General features: G+C 41.4%; 2 protein-coding genes across 4 annotated transcripts in view; one reads left to right on the top strand and one right to left on the bottom strand.

Moving 5' to 3' along the window:
- Positions 1–68: 68 nt before the first annotated feature.
- LOC119033875 (protein FAM13B-like) lies at positions 69–21,990 on the top strand. The gene is made up of 21 exons (XM_037124454.1): positions 69–402; positions 1,119–1,320; positions 1,841–2,053; positions 2,978–3,158; positions 4,851–5,025; positions 5,986–6,098; positions 11,157–11,360; positions 11,580–11,703; positions 12,088–12,164; positions 12,919–12,976; positions 13,694–13,780; positions 15,158–15,365; positions 16,235–16,484; positions 16,680–16,812; positions 17,254–17,335; positions 18,096–18,304; positions 18,402–18,485; positions 18,710–18,814; positions 19,141–19,355; positions 19,523–19,624; positions 20,085–21,990. Exons 1-21 carry the CDS (start codon positions 373–375, stop codon positions 20,209–20,211), a joined length of 2,979 nt encoding a protein of 992 aa, XP_036980349.1. The 5' UTR covers positions 69–372; the 3' UTR covers positions 20,212–21,990.
- Positions 19,669–24,925, bottom strand: part of LOC119033876 (phytanoyl-CoA hydroxylase-interacting protein-like) — a 21,293-nt gene continuing 16,036 nt past the window's right edge. For 2 of the 3 annotated variants that reach the window (XM_037124456.1, XM_037124455.1), the window contains one exon: positions 19,669–22,561. In XM_037124456.1, coding sequence (XP_036980351.1) covers positions 22,018–22,561 — 544 coding nt within the window. In that variant the 3' untranslated portion in view covers positions 19,669–22,017. The remainder of the gene's footprint in view (positions 22,562–24,925) is intronic. The other variant, XM_037124457.1, reaches the window with a different exon arrangement.

Below are 24,925 nucleotides of genomic sequence, written 5' to 3'. Positions count from 1 at the left end.
CCCTACATAAGCCAATTTAGAAGGGGAAATTCAACTACTTCCGGTTAGCAATACCATCCCGGGCGAGCCTGCTTCTCCTTCTCCTGGCAACCCTACTACAGGTCACCATGGTTACACATGTGTCACGTGACTAGCAACATAAACAATTTTCCAGCAAGCTAACCTTCCAAGTAAGCTAACTGTGTTCCACTGGAACAACAGTGTTTTTCACTTGATGTAAGCTAAACGCTGAGATGTGGCGGCAATGGCGGTATTTACTCCTCGTGTGTCGGATTATACGATAGTTTCTGAGAGTGGAGCATCATGTCGAGGAGGGAAAAAGACGTGTACGGTTGAGAAATGGAGAGCAGTTCCGATCCGCTGAGCTGAAAAATGGGAGCAAGCGCTTCGCTGTCGCTTTGTGTAAGTTAAGATGTGGGAGCTCCTTACTATTGGAGCATATTAATCGTTGTACACATTGTGTAGGGTAGTCTTGTCTGTTAATGTTTTCTATTTGCTTTTATAGTTTCTTTTAGTCAAGCAACTTCGCTCAAAAAAGACATTTAACTGTTGTTATGGCATGGAGTTTGGGGGATATTACTTCCTTACCGTTAGCCACATTTTATTGGCTTAACTAGTTAACTACACATTTATTCTTAAACGAGTCTTTTTCTCGAGGACATATGCCATTGTATCTTGGCTGAGTGTGTAATGCTAAGCAACTAACGTTGTCTTGTCGGATCAAGGAACCCCAATTAAAGGTACACTTAGAAGTGTGGTTGAAGAAATAGAGAGATCTTCATTTGCTCATTTGTCATACTTTTTTATATTGTTTGCTGCAGCCTTTCTAGTTTCAAACTGTCGTCGGGGGACCTTATTTTCCATTGAGCGTTTATATTATTACCTCATTCATTTTGTAAATATTACAATTCTGAATTGCAAATCTACCCAGTGCCCCTTTAATGTAATGAGGTAGACACATCTAGGTCACATTTAAGTACATAACATAAGGGTTCAAGATTATCACTAACTACTTTTCTACCTCTGGTCATCCTGAAAAGTGTTTATAATAAGTTGACATTGGAGCGGTTTGATTTCTGTATTTGAGTCTTGCTGCTGCATCTCATCTTTACATGCAGAACGACGCATCTTCAGTGAGAATCCTGAGGCCCAGTGCTAAGGTCAGCCCAGAGCCCATTGTTCCCACCCTGGATTCAGAGCCTGAACTGGTCACCAGGTGTGTGTTTGGTGTTGCCTTGGAAAAACTGAGAGAGGATGGGCAGATGGTCCATGGCATACCCCTTGTGCTGAGGGACATGGTGGAGTTCCTGGATAAGAATGGTAATTTAGATCTTGTTTGTTTTTATCCCATTGATTCATCCTTCCTTCTCTCTTACTCCTTTCTTTCCCTCTGAATATGCAATACTTCCTCAAATGATACTGATATGGAATGCTAAAGGACATGTTGTTAGGAGTTTATCATCTTTAGAAATGTTTAAAAGGAAATTGTCATTACATTTAATTCATGATGTGTAATATTTCAACCTATTTTATTATATTTCTGCGTGTTAATTATTTATGTATCTCTGTTTTTATTTAATTATTGTTTCTTGATTGGTTAGTTTTTCTGCTTTATGTGTGTACTTGTCTTTTTAAAATTATTCCTAATTATGCTTTATTAGTTATTATTATTGTTTCTTTCTCTGTAAGACTGCTTGACCTCTGAGGGATTCTTGACCTCTGCTGACAACTCTCTTATCTTTTCATTATTTGATTTTATTTGATATTATGTGTGTGCAGATAAAGTAGACAAATAAATAAATATGTCTACTGACTGTACCTGCATGTTTCCCTATCGCAGGAATGCAGTACAGAGGACTGTTCCGGCTTTGTGGCTCAGTGGTGCGGACCAGGCAGCTGAGGCAGCGCTGGGACAGTGGAGAGAGAGTTGACATGGAGCGAGATGAGCAAGACGTCCCCACTGTGGCCTCGCTACTCAAACTCTTCCTTCGGGAGCTGCCCACTCCCGTAGTTCCTGAACCCCAGCGCAAACAGTGGGTTCTAAGCCTCACAGGTACTAAGAAATCATGAATTATGGCATTGAAGGATCAAATTTCATGAGACAAAAATACATTATATCTGTTATTGGCATTCCTTAAATTTAGGATTATAGATCAAATCACTGTTTGCCAGTATGAGAACTTGTGGGATGGTTAACTTTCTCAAAACAATTTTCTGAGCAGTGCCAGTATGTCTTGGTATGTTTTAAGGCTGCACAATTAATTTAAATACTATCAAAATCCCAATAATGGCCAAGTGCAATATCCAAATTGCAAGAAGGTGCAATTAATTGATAAAGGCAACACGTGTGTTGAATTAGCATTTAATAAAGTGCTGGAGTGCAGAGATGCCATGGCTTACACATCTTGTTCTCCAGATGTAAGAAAACATGTTTGTTTTGTAAAGATTAGAAAATGTCCTGTCATTGTGATTTAAATGTTCCTACTAAACGTAAATCATGTAGCCCTATTATGCCTCCACCCATCCATCACTTCTGCTTCTATAACCGGGAATGACTCTTTGTGCAGACATCAACAGTAGACACAGCTAGAGCTTAAAGTATTACTTAATGTTGATTGTTCTTTAAGTAACCAATTAATTATTTACTCAGTAGAATGCATCAATGACTGACATATGCCAATCTAATGGGAGGTCTTCATATTAATCATTTAGTGAGGAATTTTATACTATGTGTGATTATGTGTGTGATTATTTATACCAGGGTTTGGTACTGTTGGCTGTTTATATTTATATTTATTATATTTATTATTATATATTTTAGGCTTTGTTCAAAACCAAAAAGTGCTATTCCAGTATGTAAACACACCAACATGTACAAATCTGAGGCTGGTCATATATTATATATCCACACAAAACCAAAGACTAGTGATTGAAGTGCACATAAATAAAAACTCTTTTGATCTTCTGATTTTTTTAGGATTTGCAGATGAAACAGAGATGAACCAGTCTCTGAGAGAAAACCTTTGCCGCCTCCCTGATGACAACCTTTTTATTTTGTCTTACCTCATCCACTTCCTATCCAGAGTGGCGGCTCACAGCCAATCAAATCACATGCCTGTGGAAAATCTGGCAACCATCTTCGGGCCTTGTATATTCCAGTAAGTTGCTGTTGTTAATGCCACATTTAAATCTTCTCCAGACCTGTCCTCCTGAGCAGACATTTTAGTGACTTGTTACTGTGTAACTTTAAGAAAGATGGCTCTGCTGTACACCCATTTTGGGATTTTGGTTTTCATACTTCACATCTGGAGAGTATTCTCTAAAAGTATTATCAACAACAATCTAGATCTCAACGCACGAGAGCACAAATGTTTTGTCACTCTTCCAGCTCGTTTTTGTCAGACCAAGATGTAAATAATAAAACTCTATGTCTGTTTGTCATGAGAACAACCTCCTAACTGTCTGACCCAATCCGCCAGCCTAAGCAGCTGTGTGTCTGCTCCATTTTTCCACAGCTGCACTACTACTTTGAGGGTGGAGTCGGGTTTGTCACCAAGGAAATGGGTGTGGATTGTGGTTGATAATGTAGAGCATGGCACGCAAAAAGACAGACAGATACAGCAGATGTCATCAGGATCTCTCCCGTCCTGTTTACACAACTCAGACGTCACTGTAAACAAACACACACTCCAGGGAGACACTTATAGCTCGACTTGTGCTCAGCGTCTGCCACACTGGAAACATGATGATATTCAGTCAACATCCTTTCACGTGATCTTCCATCACATGATCTCTGAGTCTCATCCTTGTCAACCCTGTTGTCTCTAAAAGTTAGAGACACGTCAGTGGAATGTGGAGTCAGTTACACTGTGAAGTTCAGCACGTGACGGGAAAATGTCAGATCATTATAGCTAGGGGAAGAAGAGTCTGTTGGGGCATGTGGAGTTGGCGACAGAGGCTCGGAAAAGTTGGGTGTGGGTGTGGGTTGCGGTAGCTGCAGAGAGTTGGAGAATGTCCTGTAGAGCAACAATTGAGGAAAAGATGAGTGGTGTAATGTTTTCAAGTAAAAATGAAAGAAACTAATGAGAAACAAGTGCTGAACATAGCAACTGTTCAGCCTAAAATAGGGTCTTTAAAGTTTAAGTATATACTTTTTTCTTTGTCTGTTTTAAGATTTTAAAATATTGCTATGATTTTAAGGTTGATATGACAGACAGGGTAGCACATGTTCACGCCATGCTGCATGTGAGACAGCATCTTTGGCACTCCCCTCCTATAACTCATGCATATTTGTCATCCAAACCTTTTTATTGACAGCTTGTTGCCCTGTTATGTGTCTGTTACATAATCCATGCGACTTGCTTCTTATGTCCTGTCATTCCAAACAGACCTTCATCCCATGTAAACACACATCTATTAATACTCACATTTTTCACATTCTCTTCCCTGGATGTATGCTATGTTAACCTTTACCGTGTGTACATCTGATATGACCTTAAAACAAACAGCAACACCGCATATTGGAAAACAAATAGCTGCTTCCAGGTAAACGTGAGAACTTTCCGGTCAGAGTTATTGCTCACTATTGTGAGTGTTAGGACCAGACACTGATCATTTCTCTGATATTTACAAGATGCCAATAAGATATATATATATATTTTTATTAAAATGTTCTATCCCGAGGTTATGAATCACCTTTTGGAGCCTGACCGGTTCATTTCCATTCCAGTCCCTCCACTAGATGGCGCACCATTCCACTCTGTTACAACGCTGATCAGAGGACAATTCTAATACACAGTCTGTGGTACATGTGACATTGTGTTGTTGTTTCCTCTCTCCTCACCATGCAGCGTTCCAGTGGGACCCAGGATGCTGGAGGAGCAGAGTGTGTGTAACGCCCTGTTGCTCCATCTTATCATACATTCTCAAGTTCTCTTTCCGTTACCAGCCAAGGAGTCAGTGGCCTCCTCAATTGCCTCCTCCTCACCCCCTCCTCCGACTCTTTCTGCGCTCTCCCACTTTGAGGTCAGCCATGTTTGTTTTATTCTCTTTGCTGTAAATAAGGGCTGCAACTTAAAATTATTTTCATTGTTGATTAAGCTGTAGAATATTTCTTTGATTAAATTGATTGATAAGTTGTTTGGTCTATAAAATGTAAGACGACCTACTTAAATGCCTGGTTTTTGCCACAACTGACAGATACAGTATCTAGTTTATGGACTTAGAGAAGTAAAGAAACCAGAGAATATTTACATTTTGATGCATCTTTCTCACAATTACCAGATTTTTTACAAATCAAAGAAGTGATTGATTATAAAAATACATAATCAGGATATAAATCAGTGATCAATAGTTGCCATCCTATACCAAAGAGTCAAAAATGGCACAACCTCAACCAACCTTCACATTTGTACATGACAATAAAAATAATTTATTGTTAAAATATTTAGTAATATTTTAGTCACAGCAGCCATTTTCCTTCTGTAAGGTTTTCACATGCATGATTTTAACTTATAGTGGAGTATTTTTACAGCGCCGTGTATGTACTTTTATAATTTACATTTTTTATTTCACATTCTTCGTCACATCAGTAACAGTTATCTTAACATAAATGTCACTTAATACATTTATTTGAATTTTTATAAATTATCTGAACTATATGATCTGAAAACTTCCTCCACCACTGGTCTTTTTACACTTTTTGATTACGTCCATTTGCAGTAAATGATCATAGCATTTACCAACAAACCAAACTATTTTTTTGGTCTTGACTTACATTTCAAAGACCTGAAAATATTTTCTTCTTGTCTGCCATGGATGGCTACAGGCTTCAGGAGACATTGTACACCTTATATCCATGAAAACAATATTGAATTGCATTCTGTGGGGTAGTAAAAATGTCTTTAAAAGTCTTTGCCTATGATTTGAGGTGTTGTTATTTCTCTATAGTGATGTCTGTTTATTAAGTCTTGTTGTCATTGGTAGGGACGACCCAGTAGTAGTTGTCACTCAGAGCAGAGCCGTGTGGAAGAGAGGCTGGGCGGAGAGACCAGGTCAGTCTCAGCGAGGAATGCGTTGATGAAAACTCATCTCAACAGGTACTGTCATCACCTTTGCAACAGAGACTTTGTAACCACACTAGAAACATACAACAGCATGTATTGCTTTTGTTCATGCAAGAGTTTCAAAACTGTCGTGAAATGTACACAAGCATCTACCCTTATATATCCCGTCCTGTGGGAGTAATTAGGACCTGACCTTTTTTTCCCTGTAGTATTTCACTCTGTGTTCAGCATCGTTTAGTCAGTTGTCAGGTTGATGGTCGTATCACTGGTGATAAGCCGGAGACATCATTCGCAGGGAATTAAGGCCAACCTCTGGAGGTCCTCTGCACTCTGTTCATTAAAGTCACAATTATGTTCAACTGTGTTGCTTATTGTCAGACAAGGTTCAGACGGGGTTAATCAGATGTTAAAAAAAGAAGCAGAGCAACTTTATGTTAAAGATGTTATATACTAATAGACTACAGCCCATTTATTCCTTTATAACCTAAGGATGTTAGATCTCCATTCACCAGCGATCCTATGGGGCAGGTGGCAGTAAGCTGCGGGCTACAGAGCAACATCTACTAACAGAAACCCTGACAACAAGTGTCGGTAGTCAACAGGAAACAAGTGCTGTTGCCTGTACAGATGAGTGGCCTATCAGACTTATGGCAAGTAAAAATAAAAAGTATCACAGTTCGTGTGGAACAACGGCTAACTGGTCCTCCAGTCAGAATTTGCATACAGACAGGTCATCTGTTTGCAGGGGGGAACTTTTCCCACTCACAACTCGGAGTCCATCGTGCTATTTTCTATTTTTAAATCTTAATCATCAGTCACCTTGAGGTTGTAGTGCAGACACTTCATGACATTTCATATATTTTCTATTTTCATCCGCCTCCAGTCAGCATGCGACACAGCATTCACGTGCACTCACTGATTACGTTTTTAGCTGTCACCCATTTGTGTGAGTGCAGTGGTGTGTCTGGTGTCTTAATTAGTGTTTGAGTGTGGATGGGAGTTCTGCTTGACGCTAATAGACCAAAAAACACTTTGCTGTTGTTATTTTAAGACGGCATGCATTGTGGTTCTGTATTCCTTGTGATGAAAAAGATCTGTCCTCATGGGAATTCATATACACACTACAAGGATTTTTTACCTTGTTTCGAAACATTTTGAGTTTAGTACTAATGTCTCTATATGATCTCCATAAAAAAAGTCTGGCAATATTTTACAGTCATCCTTAATGCCTCATTAATTGAGACATAACGTGTGAATGTTGATAACTTTGGCTTTTGCTCAGCATAATGATTATGACCGAGTCACCAAATCTGTTGGCCGGTAGGATTACATGTAACCTAGATGTATGAACTATACTAAACTTTACAATCATTACATTACAGGTTTTACTCTTACAAAGCTACAAAAAGATTGATGTGTCTTGCAGTCAGCTTAAAAAGTTTAAAAAAATAATAATGTTATTATAAATATGAGTTGTACCTGTTCCAATCTGATCAACAGTCACAGTCTGGCTATGGGAGACTACTTCAAAACAAGCATGAGGTATTACTAATAAGATCCTTGTGGACTGAGCTCCAGATTAAATTTGACGGTCGCAGAGATATTCATGGACAGCAACATTGTAGCCAGATGTCAGACTGACTCTACTATAATCAAATGACCCTCACGTGTATATGCAGTTGTGCAAGTCCAGCAGATGGCAAGAAATGTGCAGAAGTGGTCTTTCCCAGCTGACATGGAGAAGGATCAGTGGCTGCCCACCTGCCATATGAGGTTTCTCCCTCATCCCACTTTAATGAACTAGACACTGAGGCAATATCGCCATGTAGAGCTGAGCAAGAAGAGATTCATCTGTATAGGGTGTGGAATTCGGCTCCCTCTGTGGGTGGAGACACTCCTACACACACCGCTACAGATATAAGAGTCTAAGATTTAAAATCTGTCACACCTGCTGAGGATGAGTGCCAAGAATCTCACTGCTTCAAGGTGTTTATTAACACTCATACCGAAAACAAATATCATTTTTCATCTGACAGCCCTCTCAGCCTCATCTTCTTGGCACAGATAAGATTTTGTGTCATTCCAACTGTCTGTCTCTCTCGATCTAATATACAGTATTATCTGTAATCTAAGGCACACTGGTCCCTGTTTCCTCAATTAATGAGGGTGTGTTTGGTTCTTGTACTTACATATTACCCTCACAATGAAAGCAGCGACACAGAACCAGAACTAGTAACCTCATTTTCACGGTTCCTTTGTTGAAAATGTTTGACTGTATTTGACATTTAAAGATATACGCATTGGCTGTTTGCTTCCGTACCTCAGACTGGGATTTGATACGGGGATGTTGTGTTCTCTCAAACATGTCTGACATTTGCATGCTGTTCCGTCTGGCCGTGTTAAGACGTCACAATCCATATTGATTTTAGTCTAATTATACCTACAGAGGGTTTGATTTCAGAAACTTCAGTCGGATTTCTGTCTCACAGCCACTACACAAGATAATATTTCAAAAGCACAGTTTTGATTCTAAGATATCTGAAAGAGGGGTTACATGTCAGGTATTTACTTCAGTAATACTTTACAACCAATGACCCCTTCATGTCCATCATGTTATGTAATCCCTCTGAAATTCATAACTTTTCAGGTCAAGTCTAGAAATGTAGGTCAGCCAATATATTTAAAGGTCCCTATCATGCTAATTTTCCAGTTCAGAGTTTTACTTTGGGTGTCAACTGGAAAAGTTAACATGCTTTAATGTAAAAAAAAAACATTATTTTTTTTTACTGTTTTATAATGACAATTGCTGCAGCACCTCTGTTCACCCTCTGTCTGAATGCTCTCTTTTAGTACCTGTCTCTTTAAGGCCCCCCTCCAGAAAAAGTTTCCTCTGGTTGGTCAACTTTCACAGGCCTTCACTTGCAGCTCCGCCGATGTTTTTGCAAAGATGGTGCTGCTGCGGACATTGCAGAGGACGATGACTGTATAGTTGTGATATCACATCATTTCTCTGAGAATTTTGGTACTTCCACAGTGTTCATACAGCACCTAGACCTACTTTATAATCAAAAAAGATATAGGAATCTCACGTTACGTGATCATCAATATAATGGTGATAGTATGTAAAATATATAAAATAAATTCTGATTATGCATGTCAGCCTTTAAACTGATATGTTTGAGTGTGAATTTATGCAGCTGTGTGCAGTTTGTGCGGCCTTTGTTGTCTCAGCCTGTCTGACCTACTTAAACCTATATTTCAGCTTTAGAACTGGCATTCTTGACCTCAACTATGACTAAGTGCTGCTGTATCTGTGTCTGCGTATATTTGAGCTTATACGTAAGAGAGAGAGCGAACACGGGTAATTGAAGGGGGTTGGGTCAGCTCTCTGCCTCCGGGTGTCACTCGTGTTGCTGACCATCAAGTACTCAGCATCTGTGCTCCCTTTTCTTTATGTATCTGGCTTCCTCCGTCCCTCGGAAGCAGCAAGCTGTTCACTGTCACATGAAATACCAGACTGCTGTGACTTTAGACGCTTTGGCTAAGGATGTTTTCCTGTCTCATCTGCTTCAGCATCACTGACAACAACCATGGGTCCACAGTCCTCCACAAGTGAGTGAGTTAAAGCAAAGCAGTCTTAGATTGAAGACAGAAATGTAGTTGATTTTTAGCAGGTGGAGATAACCTGCTGTTTACCAACAGAGAAATCTGTGGTTTGAGAAGAAAGGGGTAATGTTTTCATCTTGCATATGAGCTCTACAATGTCTTCATAACACTTAAAGTTGTCTACCTCCAAGCAAGCTCTGTTAATATGAAGGATGTTTGAGGAAGGCAAACTTGAAGCAGGGGAGTAATTTGTGTCCAAAGCACTGGCTGCTGTCTGCTTGGCTCATCTTCTGACTACTAGCCTAAGCAGCTATCATTAGTTTCTCGCTCCTGCTGCACTGACCCATCTGCTGTAGGTTACGGCTCCCGAGTCACATACCGCTTCGAGCAAGTACGTGACCGATGGGCTGTTTTTGGTTCACGTCGCTGCAAATCAGTTGTGCTTGTTTTCTGCTGGGAGCAGCTCATTAGAGCTGCATGAGACGTGTCATAGTCTAGCATTAGATTAAAGACTGCTGATTCATGAGCCGCTGCATGTTTGTTTTCTAAAGTGCCTGCTGCGACCACAGCGTTTTCTCAGAAATTCATTGTTGGACATTCCAGATTTATGTCATGTTGACATAGGCAGATTGGTGCACTTAAAATCCACTGTTTGTATTTTACATGTACTGTATGCATGTTAACATAACATGGGTAAATAAGATTCATTTTAATGCTACTCTCAGAATATTGACAAGATTCTACCGATTTGGTTGTGTATTTATTCTTTATCTGTCAGTATCTTTATGTCTTGTCAGCTTAGACACACTCACTTCCTCCTCTGAGTCTAACTCCTTTTCCTTTTCATTGCCAGTCACCCTTTCTGTCTCTCTCTCTCTTTTTTAACGTTGTTGTACATTTAGTTGTTGCTGTTTATTCCCCCTTTTTGTGCCAGGGAAACAAAGACATCTTGGTTATAAAGAATGAACTGTTTGAATCTGTGCTCTTTCAAAAAGCTTAAATTAATTCAATCTGACAAATTCATGCGACAACCTTTAATGAAATCCTTCACTTTTTTTCAGCTAATAGCTGCTTCAAAAGCCTTTTCAACAGGTTGTACAATTATTTACTTAATGACAATTTTTCTGTACTTGCATAACCTTACAAACTGATAGCTGGGATGTCAGGAAGCCAGTACCTCATGAATATGCCAGTGCAAAATTGATTTGACACAAAAGATAAACACTGGTCACTGCCATCTGTGAATTTCATCATCATGATTGCTGACAGGCTGAAAACAGTAAACAAGGTAAATTACATTTGCTTTGAAACACTGGACTGTTGTTTTAGCTTGCCCATTTGATCTCTAGGAAAACCCCCAAAATCAGTTTACTAAGAATTTATTCAATATGATGAATTCTTGCAGGAACCTGATAAAGGACAACATCTCCTCCTGTGTGCGCAGCCTGTCTATTTCACTCTCTCTCTCTCTCTGTATCTCTGCAGTCCTGACACACTGGTGCAGGGTTGTGAAACCAGCTCTGACGTCAGCACTGACATTCAGAAGCTGATTCCAGACCAGGAAACTCTGGAGGAGAGCAGTGACAGTACAGAGGCCACTGACTCGGGGTCAGAGCACCACCTGCACCAGAGCCAGCTATCCAAAAGCGACCGGGGAGAGCCACATGATTTGGTGCTTACCCTGAAAGGGTGAGGGATGCTTTGGTTAGCTTTTTTTCCACGCACAGATGACGTTGACCACATGATTAATGATTTGTCGTAACCAGCCACGTCATTTGGGGAGGATAAGAAACATTTTGCCCCTTCACTTCCCCCTCTTGTCCTTCTCAGAACTCAAATGTACACACAGCAAATATTTAGTAAATAGGAACTCATCAACAGTTTAATGAGTGTTGTCTTCATCAACAGGATTTTTTCGCAACACAAGATGCTACCATTCACTTCTATGTCAACTGAAAAAGAGGAGGAAGAAGCAGACGAGGTGGAAAGTAGAACGACTCCTTCTTCATCCATCGTAGAGGACTGTTCAACGGTGTGCTTTGTTGATTTTCTCTTAGATTTTATTCAAGCTTTTCTTTGTTTTGTGTCTACTTTCACATTTGTCTGTCTCTCCCTTTCCTTACGCCCATTATATGTGTCTCCATCTGTTAGCACTCAGCATCTTTAGCTGGAGCTTTCATCCATTGACAACTGTTTCTATGATCTTTGAAATTTTTCAAAGATGTAAAATGTTAAAAAAAAATGTGCTACGTCTAAAAAAAGGTGCAGTCAGCTGCTGCCTCCTATGTGTGCTCCAAAATACCTTCCGTGGTTTGTGTAGTGTGGAAATGAAGTAACAAAGAAAGAAACATTTATGCTGTTGGTGTTTAATGTGGAAAATACTGTAGTTCATTGTTGGACTGAAATTGTTTTTCAGGCCTCCACAGATGCAGGCAACACTTCATTTATTCCAGACAGCTTCGTAGAGAAAGCACAGACTCAGCACACAGAGAGGTGAGGAGGAGAGATTTCAGCATGAGGACAACACAAGATGACATTTTGTGTTTTGCTCCTTTGTTTCTGCTTTGCTTTGTTTTTAAAGCATCAAACTGGTTCACACCCACAAAAATACCGGCACTTTCTTGAATCAGTTTTTTGACGTTTAACTGAGATTCAAATGTAAGCCAGAGAGAGGAGCCATCATCCGTTTGTAATTTTGGAGCAGTTCAGATTTAATTTTTATCTGATTCCTTCTGCTACAGTTGTTTTTGTCCCTTTGCTCCCTCTCGGCTCAGCTCATCTTTCAGCCCTGCAGTCAGTTGAGAAGTAGGTTATCAGAGCAACACGCTGCTCACAGTCATGGTTCTGATATGATTCCAGTCCAAATAACACTGATTTGCCACAGGGGCACACTAGCTCGATTAGGCCGTCCGAGAGTGGTGGCAGGCTGACTTTTGTATTAGCGCTGGCTGCACGGAGCCACAAGACAGGTCATTTCAGTTATGCCTCGTTAGTATCCGACATGAATAAGCCCTACCCTTAACGACAGGGCCGGATGACTGCCTGGCATCAAAAGTACCCACAGTGCTGGGCATTGGAGCATGTGAGGACATTTAATGCAGTATTGATTATGAATACAGACAGAGCATGTGTATCAACGTCACATGGACTGTAAACAGGATATAATGAAGTTGTTGGGTTTTTTTTAAATAACAGGTTGCAGAATTGTATATTATTTGTCTGGTGTTGACAGAATGTTGCTTTTCAGCATGCAGTGCAACATGGAGGACCAGGCAGAAGACCGAACCAAAGTGTCCAAGCTGAAGGTAAACTCACCTTTTGTCAAGCATATGGCTGCCATCTTGAAATTATTTCCACAGGCTCCCATTTAAATTCAAGCCACTGTGATAGCCAGGACTGAGAGTTGTAGCCTCAGGCTCACAAGCTACCAAATGTTATGCGTTAATGCACATTATAAAGAAAGCCAACCACTGATGGAGCTTTTAAGTCGGTTGAACTGAAAAGTTTATTAATGACATAGATTCCCTGCACAGGCAGAGGACCGAGGGAACATATTTAATCTGTGTGTTGCTACTCTGCGAAAACTAAAATCTTACTAAGTTGAAATATTTCACTTGATATAAGACTGACAGTATCTGAATCCCCGAGACAGTAGAGATGGAAATCACAGTTATTTGCAATCCGTATGTGCCAAGTTACCAAATTAAAAGAAGATTTTGTGAAGCAGTAGCCAACAAATCAACTCAGGGTGCTTTGATTAGGTTTAAGGGTTCTAGGTTGGATAATGATAACAGTGAGTATAATTGTTATCCTGGGACAGTGTTTAGATATCTGTTAAGATGAATCATATATTGGTCTTTCTTGGTCTTTTTTAGCTTTACCTGAAAAACTAACTATGTCACTGCAACTTCCATTTTTGCATGAACGTGAGTATGTGTGCGTGTGTGGCCGCGCTCGTGCGTATCAGTAAATGGGCTCTGGGAATGAGTCTTCATCAGTGCGTATGCTGTCTGTGTCTTCAGGGCAGAGGAGGAGGAGGAGGAGGAGGAGGGTGTAGCGGTTCTCCTGACAGACACAATGATTGCAGAGGCAGGAACAACAGCCATGACGTAAGTTCTCCGTCCCTGCAGCCTTTTTAGATACGCAAATTAACACTTTCTTTAGGATGAGGGTATCTATGACAACAGGATCTCTGATACCTCCAGTGATTGTGTGCTTGTGCACTCGTGTGTTTAAGTGCACACCTGTGTGTGTATTGCTAGGTGTGAGCCTGTTTGCCTGTGGGTGTTTGCTTCATGAATGACAGCCTCGCTCTGTCCCCTCCCTTCTATCCCTCCACCTCCTCTGTGTGACGCACAAAGCTGCGTTTTTTCTGTCTTTTTTTTTTTTTTTTTTTTTTTTTTTTATGAATGAACCGAGGGGTGAGACAGGACAAACTGAGCCCCTATCGGCTGCTTCTGCCGCTGCTGTTGATGATGATGCTGAGAATGATGTCAGAGCACAGAAAAAGCAAGGAAAACATGCTCTGAACCCAGTTGTCTTCGGAGCAGCTTGTTTTTTGGCACCATCAGAATTCGATGCATATACACCTCCACACACTCACTCCTGCAGAGGCAAACGGTTTCGTGACTCCCCACAGCACCATCAAATAGACTCCTTCTCTCGGTCTGACAACGTTGCCGTGGAAACAACTCGTCATATACCTTCTCTCCTCCCTTGCACACACACACCCACACCACACGCACCGAGAGGAGCGGCATTCCCGCCCCCCCATTCTTCCGATCATGATGAATAATCCATGTGGAGGCAGTTCAGCAGCAGAGGTGCCGGGAATGCCAGTCAGAGGGAAAACCATGTGGATTTAGTACCCCTCAAATAGAGGATGTGGGGTTCACAGCGACAGCACTAATGGGATTACTGTGTGTTGCTCATCAGGGATCCTACGCTGGATGCTGATGCATGTTAGGAATCTGACTCACTGACTGATTAAAGTCAGTCGGATCGTGGTCTTGCTGATTGAATCCCGTCCTTGCTGAGTAGTTTCTTACTGCACAGAGATGAGAGAAGAGCTACAGCGAAGTCTGTTTTCCCCTCCTGGAGATACATACCACCTCACATGTTGATGACCAATGCTTTTGTAACTGACTGGAAATCTGAAGAAAGGCTTGCTGTTTTCTTTTGTTTGTTTTTTTTTTTTAGAAGTTCCTTTTACTTCAGCCTCCCCCGAAAGAGCTGTAGTCTTCCTTTTGACTCATCCCTTTCTCAGGAGAACGAGGCAGCCACTTATCACACCTCATCCTACAACTCTCTGCCCAACCACGCTTCAGTGCTACATATTTCTTTTTATAGGACATACTGAAATGGTTTTAAAGGATTTCCCAAGCAGCTGAAGACTCTCCACGCGAACACCAACACATCACTCAGAGACGCTGCTCCTGTACCTGCATGCTTACATCCCTGAAGCCATGTTCTGCTTCTGTTTCCAGAGCCCTTCCCTTAAGCTACAAGCCCTGGAGGCTGACTTGGGACCTTTGCCTTCATCAGGAGACCCCCAGTCTCAGGAGAACCCACCTGCCCAGCAACAGCCTCTTTCTGCTGAAAAGCAGAGCCTGTTTTTGACCCACAGGCTGCCTCTCCACTCGCCACCGTCACCACCAGCTCAGGAGCAGCAGATCGTCGACTCATCACAGCTGGGTAAGAAAACGGCACTGAATTTCTGATATGCTGAAATGATAATATTCAAGTTTCTGAGCTTCTAGTGTTAAATATTTATTTGGAAGGAAGAGAAAAATGATGTAGAGGTTGTAAAAGCACACTGCCAATGACTTCTTTTGAATATTCAGGGAATTCTGTTATCTAAAGCACCTCACAGTCATCCTGCTCGGGGGGTCTCATTGAGAATCAGATCCATTGCCCTGTCAGCGCAAGAGCCATACTTCATGTTACTTCAGTGTTAGTGCCTTTATTTGTAACATCTGCTGTAATTCATCATCTATTTTGATTCAGAGCCTCCTCCTAGCTGCTGTAATTCCTCTGATGCTTGTTTAATAACAGTCAATAAATCTTGACAGCAAGCTATGAGCTGGGTGTGTCTTTTCTAGATAAGGTACGATGCTGTTACTGTTGCACCCTCGCACAACTGCCTGTGATGTGAAGAACTAGTACATATATTTTATAGTATGTAGTATTTCTCTTATCTGCACAGTAATGCAGAATGTATACATGTTTTTCTTGCTGTCCTCCTTTGTTGTAATGTTTTGATCTGGCTAAACCTGACAAGGAGCCACAGAGATTATATCTGCTAAAAATGAAAAACCAATCAGATGTCTTGTTTACTGTATTAGTCACAGACCATTTTTTCTTCTCTGGGAAGATGTTACATATGAGTATCTTGTAAAAGAAAGAGCTTCCTTAACCCATATTTCTTGTTCCCTCTTTCTCCCTCATTTGAACTCTCTTTTTGTCACATCTAACCTCCTTTATTAAGTCAAATGAAAATGACATTCACAATATAAAAATTATCATAGATTTTAAATGACTTTTGTCCTCCCTCTCTCTTCCAGTACAAACCCCATCCCCTCTTTTTTCAAAGTCCAGTCTTGCCTCTTCCAATGCCGTTCTTTCCGAGGGGATTTCAGGAAACGGCAGTCTGCCGAGCCCACCGGGCCCTCACACCAGCCCACTCCTCTCCCATTTTATGACGACTGACTGCCCGGTTCCCTCACCACGCTGCCCCAACCTCAGTCATAGCCTGCGCTACAACCTTGACCCTGATGCAGCGCCCTCTCCACCGTGCTCACAGCACATACGCATGTAAGATAACTGTTTCCTCACTAACTTTATTTAGCCATAGTGACTCACGGATGTCTCAGAGTTGATTTTCTGGCTGTCCTGCTCGGCCTCAGATGACATGTTTTGAAAATATCACAGAGCTATTAATGTACAGATGCAGAGTAGAGTGTTTCTACCATTTTAAGCAATCATTAAAAAGTTTATTTCTGTTTTCAGGGCTCGCAGCGCTGTCCATACTGAGCCAGACGAGGGCTCTGTGTCCATCTCCACGCTCAACAGACACATTCACACCCTGAGGAAGAGGATCAGGCGCTTTGAGGAGCGGTTTGAACAGGAGAAGCACTACAAGGTGAGGGAGGAAATCTTAGCTGCTCATCAGATGGTTTCCCTTGACTCATGATTGGACTGGGAGTCACCACCTCGTTTTGCCTTTTTCCAAAGCTGATAACCAGCACTCACAGAGCCATGAGAGGGATTTTTATTTTTTTGTTTGATTTTTGTTCGTGTGCATGTCTGGATGTGTGTGACTGAGATACATTTACGCTCTATAATGATGCAGTGGATGCTAACCTTGAACATCATGCTACAGTGAATTGCTCCCTCTGCTGGTGCATTGGTAAAATGACATTTGTTACACAATTGATCCTTGGTCAGGTGGTGAATGGACAGAACTAAATAATATTGGTAAAATTAGAACCCACCTAGACCTAGAATGAGAAACAAAGTTCCAAGTACTTCATGAAAGAGACTGGCCTCTGCTCAGTCAGTGATTTGCGTTTTTTCCTCTCAGCCGGCCCACAACGACAAGACAGCACATCCAGAGGTCGCCAGACTGATGAAGGAGCTCATCAAGAGTCGCAAGCAGCTCAAAGGTCAGTTACAGAACCACACACACACACACACACACACACACACACACACACACACACACACACACACACACACTCACTTTACACAACAGCTAATGATTGCAGTGGTGGAAGAGGTAGCCTGCCCTAAATGTGTTTAAGATTAATGTTAGGGTTGTTAATAGTGATCCATCAATGTGCAAGCTCAATGTATTTTTAATTTTTTATGATTGAGGTGGAGCTAATTTTATCTGTATTCCTTTTTTGGAATATTCTCTAGTGTTTGTTTTTTGTGAAATATTACAGACCTCTTTGGGCCTCAAATAGTTATTCAAATGAAAACATCTGAGAGGTTTAGAGGGGAAAATAAATCTTCAGGAAGGACTTGCTGTTTTCTTTTTTTTTTTTTTAGAAGTTCCTTTTACTTCAGACACCCCTGAAAGAGCTGTAGTCTACCTTTTGACTCATTCCTTTCTCAGGAGCACGACGCAACCACTGATCTCACCTCATCCTACAACTCTCTGCCCAACCACGCTTCAGTGCTGCAATATTTATTTTTATAGGAGATACTGAAATTTTTTTATTTTATTTTTTTGAAATGTCGAGAAGAAATGTCGAAATTGTATTTCGACTTTCTTCTCACAGTTTGACTTTATTCACAAAATTATATTTTCACTTCATTCACAAAGTTATATTTCAACTTTATTCTCACAGTTGATTTTATTCACAAATAATTTATTTTATATGTAGATAAATATATTTTCTATCTTCTGTCCCCTTTTAGAGCTGAAGCTGAGACAGTCAGACGAAGTGGGGCTGAGAGGGCAGGGAGGCACCGATATGGACCAGAAGGAGGCAGCTCTTACAGGGACGGAGCTGCAACAGCTCAACAACAACAGCAACACCAAACCAAATGTGGAGGAAACGGTCAACACAATAGCAAACCGACTGAAGGAAAGACGACGAGAGATGGGTCTGCCTGAAAGTGTTAAGGTCAGTGCTGCAATTGCTCACAGTATTCAAATGTGGGTTTTGTGGTCTGATTCCCTGAGAGGGAGGATATCTTTTCATCATCTGTTTTCATGTGCAGGAGATGTCCCATTTCCAGATGACTATGGAGAAAACCAGCCTGCAGAAGTGTTTGCTCTACTATGAGAGTCTGCATGGACGACCGGTAAGGCAACTCCGGCTGTGTTCATTCTTGTTGTTGTGTTTAATTACCACTTTTGTCCAACCAACAGTCCAAAACCCAACGTCTTTTCATTTACTAGCATTAATGACAGAGAAAAGGTGCAAATTATGTAGCTGGAAGAGAGATTTTTGCTTGAAAAAATGACTGAAATAATAAATAATAACAAAGTTGCTTCTGTATGTCCCTTTCTGTGTGTGTGTCTTCAGAGCACCAGGCAGGAGCGGACTCTGATGAAACCTTTCTACGATCGCTACCGCCTCCTCAAGCAGATGCTGCATTCCTCTGCTGTTGCAACAGTCATCACGACCATAGTGAGTAAACATCTGATGCTGAATTTTAAATGAGAGGTGGTTGTCTTGTAGAGAGAGATGGGATCTCTAGATTTACACAAATTCACTGTATATCTGTCATGTTGGTAAAACTAACCTTGGTCCATACAAGAGTGTCATGCTACTGCCCTCTAGTGGTCAGATATAAGACTTACACCAAAATATTGTGAAACAATAAATTCACCCAAAATAAATAATAGGGCAGATAATGATGACACATTTCACTAATATTCAAGGCCAGTTGGTATGGTCAGTTGTTTACAATGACCTCAGTGTGTGTGTGTGTGTGTGTGTTTATACATAAATAGGAGGAAGAGGAGGGCTCTGATGAAGAGCGTCCAAAACAGCGAAGCCCCAGGCAGCAGCCGCTCTGGCTGACGACCCCGAGATGTCTGTCTTCAGATGAGTCGCTGCACCTGCCCTCGCTAGAAATGTCTGAAACACCTCTGGTGTCCCCGCTGGACGAGGTGAAGGGTCTTCAGCCGCAGACCATCACCATGGCAACAATTCATGAAGCCTCCAGGTACAGCTTGTGTGTGTGGACTCATATTTGCTTTATACAACAGTGTGAGGACATTTGTGTTATGTGAGGACATTTTGTCTATGATGGCATTTCCAATTTTTAACACTTGGGAGGAATTACAGGAAAATCATTTTTTCACATTTCTTTTTGTTAAATTCTTTCATCAGACAAGAATTACTAGATCACTTCAGGGTGGCACGATCAGAGAAGCACAGGCTCCACCAAGCACTCCAAGAGTTCGAGGAGCATTTCTACAGGCAGACTGGCAGGTGAAGGACACAAACACAAACAACACACACCGCACAACCAAAACTACTTGGCTTTTGAGTTTTATTTTGTCTTTTAATAAACTTGGAACATTTGGTTTTCAACAATGCCTCGTGAAAAACAAAGAAAAAAACATCCACAAAAGAAAGTCCATCGTAATGGAACGACCGTGTAATGCACACCCACTTAACGTTAATACAGCACAGAGAGCTCAGGAAAGAGACGAAGAGATAGACGTTTTTTTTTTGCTCTGAACTGTACACATCCTTTCTACTGTACATGTTAGTCCTCCAAAGTAAATACAGTAAGTTTCTGATTACAATACACACTGTACAAAGCTATCTGAGTAAGGCAACATAGGGACTATCAACCAGTTATGGAAGCTGCTGCAGGTTGCTTGTAACTACTGTTAAAACTTTTGCCTTTTTGTTTGCATCTTTTTTTTTCATGTGTTGTTAACAGGGCTTGTCAGAGGGAGGACCGTGGGCCGATGGCGGAGGAGTACTGCCAGTACAAGAACCTCAAAGCGAAGCTCCGTCTACTGGAGGCCCTGCTCAGTAAACAACAGGACTCAACCAAGAGCAGTTGAGTGAACTCACAGTGGGATCAAACTTAACAGGACTCGGACTGTTTTCTGAAAAAAATCAGGTTGTGAAGCCGGTGGTCTTGTTTCATGCCATGCTCATTATGTCGATGCACTTTACATGAAGAAAACTGATGGAAATTGGTGACAGTCTGAATTATAATGCTGGGCAACTGCAGAGTCTTTTTAGTCCCAGAAACACATCCCTTGTCGTCCCTGACGCATCTTATTACAAACCCAATGTAGCAAGTGTATTCAATGTATCACTAATTCATGTGAAGGATGAAGCGCTGTAACAACTTGATGTTAGTTACATATAAGTCTTTTTTTTTAAAGATTACTGTATGTGTATTATTATGGCACCTTTGTTACTTGCTTTTTTTTCCCCCCGGTGCCAACATACTATTCTTGGACAGCTTTGTCCATGGTTAATGTGGAAACTGCATTTTCTTCTTTTTTTTCTCAAAAAGTGCTATTTTGACACACAAAAAAAAGGTGTAAGCTTAAATGCTATTAATGAGACAATCCTGTCGTGTTTGTGCATGTCGGTTTTAAGTCCTACATTGTGCTATGATATGCATCGAGAATTTCATAGTTGATCTGAATCGTTCAATTTACATCTTCACCTTGAAAAAAATGTGAACGTTGGTGAACGTCGACATTGTAGTGCAAGTTGTATCTGCTGTCCAATTTGTGTTTACCCCCCTCCCCCATTTTGCTTTTATGAAGTTAATGCCCCCTAAATGCATTTGTTGACAATGATCAGAGCTTTTGACCTTGTGCACTTCTGGTTTATATAGTTTTCTATATATATATATATATATAGATATATATATATGAATGTATCAATAAAAATAAATATTTTTTCACATTTATTCTGCTAAACACAGTTTATGGTTCTACTTTCTTTCTTTCCACTGACTACAACAAAAGAAGAGCGACTGTTGCAGAGAAGGTTGCTATGGTAGAGGTACCGACAGCTGTCAAACTCATGCTGCACAGAACTGCATCATGCTTTTTTTTAAAAGGTTAACAAGTTAACAAGTAGTTCACACTTGGTCATTAAAAGACTTAGTGAATACACATTTCAGAGGCTGTTGCATTAGTACTGTTAAGATTCCACAGCGGTTTTTTTAATACCTTTGGTATAAAGAAAGATGACTCGATGCTGCAGCCCTAGAAACTTGTAGTACCAGTCTGTGCCACTAGTCGAAGGTAAAAAGAAGTCGAACTTGTCTATCGTGGAATGAGAAGAAAAACATTTCTAAAACGTCAAACAGTCAAAAGTAACTGGAAACAACAGAATGCTTGTCCACTCAGACAGTGGACGCTTCATTAACAGCATATCAATAATAACAAGGCAAAGGTCATTAACAAAATATGGGACAACGTATTAAAATAAACACCAGGATATTGAATAGAAGCAGCCCATGTTAGTACAGTTAAAGGGTTTGGTCAGTATGCCAGTGTTCGCTTGCAAGGTGGATGGCTGGATGTGTGATGTTGGTGTCCCAGGATTCAATTGCTCAGTTTCACGTTTGTTTTCAACAACCCTGTTCAGATGAGGAGACGGCGGTGCAGGTGTTTTGGAGTGTCATCTTTTTTTCTCTCCACTCTTCTTTGGGAATGATGGTCTCTAGAGAGTACAGAACGGTGTCAGAGATATGTTGGTGTGCATGTCTGGGAGCCTACTAAAATCTGCTGCTTCATGCATGTGTTGGTCTGCTTCGTCAGTACGTGTGTACTTCCTGTGTGTGCGTAGAGGTCAGTCACCTCTAGTCCTTCCCTCCCTCTCCTACATTCGGCCTTTTCTTAGCGTCCCACACTGATGTTGCAGGTCTTGCAGCTGGGGTCCTTCTTGGCATTTACTGTAGACAGACTCATCAGCTGGTGCCCACTGATCTCGGCCACAGTGCCCAGCGCCAGGTCTAGAGGCTCCGTGTAGATCACCTCCAGGATGACGTCCTGGGCGTGGTAGAACACCAGACTGCCGCCAGCGTCTTCATCCTGCTTGCAAGTGAGGAATCGGTTGTTGGTGATGTCGAGCGCCGGGAGCCTCTGCTTGCAGAAGTCGTCACCTCTGGAGCCCTTTGGCGCCAGGACCAGGATGACGTAGTGGTAGGCTGTGTACATGCAGTAGAAGTCTCCAAAGTACAGGTTGGTGTCGGGGTTGAAGAGCACGTCAGCACCAACCTCAAAGCGGTGGCGGCCATAAGGGGAGTCCTGCGGAGGCTTGCCCGTGTTGAACTCTGTGTTGCAGCTGAAGAAAATGCCCTCCAGCTTGCCACTGATGGGTGAGCCGTGGCTGCCGCTGTTGTCTTTCACTGACGGCAGCATCCGGTTCTCCTGCGCATCCCTGCAGTTTGGAAAAGAGAGAAGAAGGTTTTTCCGTAAACATTCATATAATGATAATGCCAATGTTCTGACTTGGTGAAGTAATGACGCCATAGCAACAACAAGCATGGCTGAAAATTGAAAGGACCGATCCAAAAGTCGCCCCAAAGGCCTTAGACTTGGTAAGTGCTTGAGTGTGAGAGGCTGCACTCAACCTCCATTTATACAAATGGGAAAGCTCTTTGCTTCACATCATGCTACCTTGTGGGTTTGGAACTTTTTACCTGACCTTTTAAAATATAAATAAATCAATTTATGTTAGGCTTGTCAAGACTGGCTCACAGGTTTGGACTCTTGTATTGGGCCTAACATCGCTACTGCCTCAGAGGTGGAGGACTTAGTTCCAACACAGAGAATCACTTCAAATGGTTTGGTTACAAAGATCAGATGTTCAACTATAAGAAGGACATAAGAAGTGCAAGAAGACTATGGCAACGAAAGGAAGGGAATCAACTAACTTATCTCCCTGCGTCGAGCAGATGTACGGGAGGGGAGCCAAAAATCCTGCGACGAGAGCTCAATAACTATTGTGAGTTGTAAACTGAAAATATTTGTCATTATCATCGAGAATGTCATTACCCAACAAACAGATTTTGATTTAGGAAAATGCCTGAAAGCAGTGGAATCGCTTTATCAAGTTTGATTAAAACATCCTCAGCTGTGTTCGAGACAAAACACACGAGAGAAAGCTGATTAAATGAGAGACTGAATACATATCTTATTTCTGTAACGCCATTAGAATCATCCAGTGTCTCTCACACAAACCCGGTGAGACAAAAAACAAAAATATTTATGCTGAGACAAACTGCTAGAAAAACAAAAGCCGCTCTCAGAGTTAATTAACAGATGAACATTAAGGGCGATGGATGCTTCGATGACAGCTGAATATCTTCCCCACAGAGTCAATCTGAGCTCCCAAAGCTCCAGTTATGAGTTGTAATTATACTGCTTCCACTTCAGAGGCTGTCATTATAACCGCGACTGATGCTTTGTTGTAGGCATTATGGAATTACTCGCCACACCCCAGGTCACAGGGAGCAGAGGCCTTATCGAGTGCTAACGTCAGTACTGTTACTCCCCACATGATGGTGCAGTTTAACACAAAGCACTTTCAGGTCCACTGGAGCAGATGCAACTCAGCCAAAGAGAGAAGTCTGTCTGGATGACGTCATGCTGCACAGCTCCAACAAAAGCTGCGGCTTCAGTACAGCAACTGCATGCTTTGTTTAGGCGTACAGTGTTTCCTCTGAGGGAGAGGAGATGTGAGGAGAACAGGACGTAACGCGAGGAGGACGGAGAAAAAAAAAGCACTCACATCAAACCGGAGAAAATCCAGCGTACACAGCAACTGCACAATGCTTCAGTAAACATCTAAGACAAGCCACTCCAGAGATATTCCTTCTCTCCACTGCCTGTCACACTCTCCCCCAACAACTGTGTGCTGCTAGCACTGGTGCTTTGCATAGAAAAATCACCAGGTATAAGAAGAAATGGGTTTTTTTTTGTTGTTGTTGCAATCAGATGTGCAGAGAACGTTGCAAAACCAATCTATGATCCTGGTTTGATGTACTGGATTTATGGCAGTAATCAACCTGCTTTGTGCAGCTGCACCCTTCAGCTGAATCTCCATTTTTTGCCAGGCAGGTTTCTTTAGAGGGGAATACATTAGCCTGAAAATTACATGGCTCATCATCCTGTGTGCAGACGGGAAAGGTGCTGCACACAGAAATGTAGCACTGAGTCCTAGGAAAGATGCATTCAATACAATCTCATGATAAATAATATACTATCAGTATGACGCCATTGTTATCACAGCACTATAAGCAGAGTGTCCCTTAGCTTAAAGGTCATATTAGCATCAGTGACGTTACAAGTTTTGGAGGTCAGAAAGGGCACCACATGCTGAAGCTGATTTGAATTCAATGTGACAGAGGTTCGAGAAAAAGATCTTTTAGTAAAATATAAAAATAGACTAAAGGTGTAATCTGTAGATTTAAGTAAGGTAAGAATCTGAAAGTAGCTCCAAGAACACAGGGGGCAGCGTATCACCAGAGTAGGCTAACTGACGATGGCTGCTACTCTTTCCTAGCGAAGGCTAGAAATACTTTGACATCTTGCTCAGTGAATTAATGATTTATTTTGACCAAACCAGCAACCAGGTGATGTGGAAAAATAAGGCTGTGTTGGTGTGTTTCATTTAGTTCCTGTGGAGTTTAAATGAAGCATATCTTATAATGCGAAAGCAAGGCAGTTTTGCTCATTTAGTTAGTTTTGTGAAAGAGAAAAACTTAAACTATTATGCTGTAAAGTAAAAAGAGTTTTTAAT

The sequence above is a fragment of the Acanthopagrus latus genome, chromosome 15, assembly GCF_904848185.1.
Source record: "Acanthopagrus latus isolate v.2019 chromosome 15, fAcaLat1.1, whole genome shotgun sequence".
In the NCBI taxonomy this organism is placed as follows: Eukaryota; Metazoa; Chordata; class Actinopteri; order Spariformes; family Sparidae; genus Acanthopagrus; species Acanthopagrus latus.
Note: the sequence above shows the minus strand (reverse complement) of the source record. Positions and strands in the feature narration are given on the sequence as shown.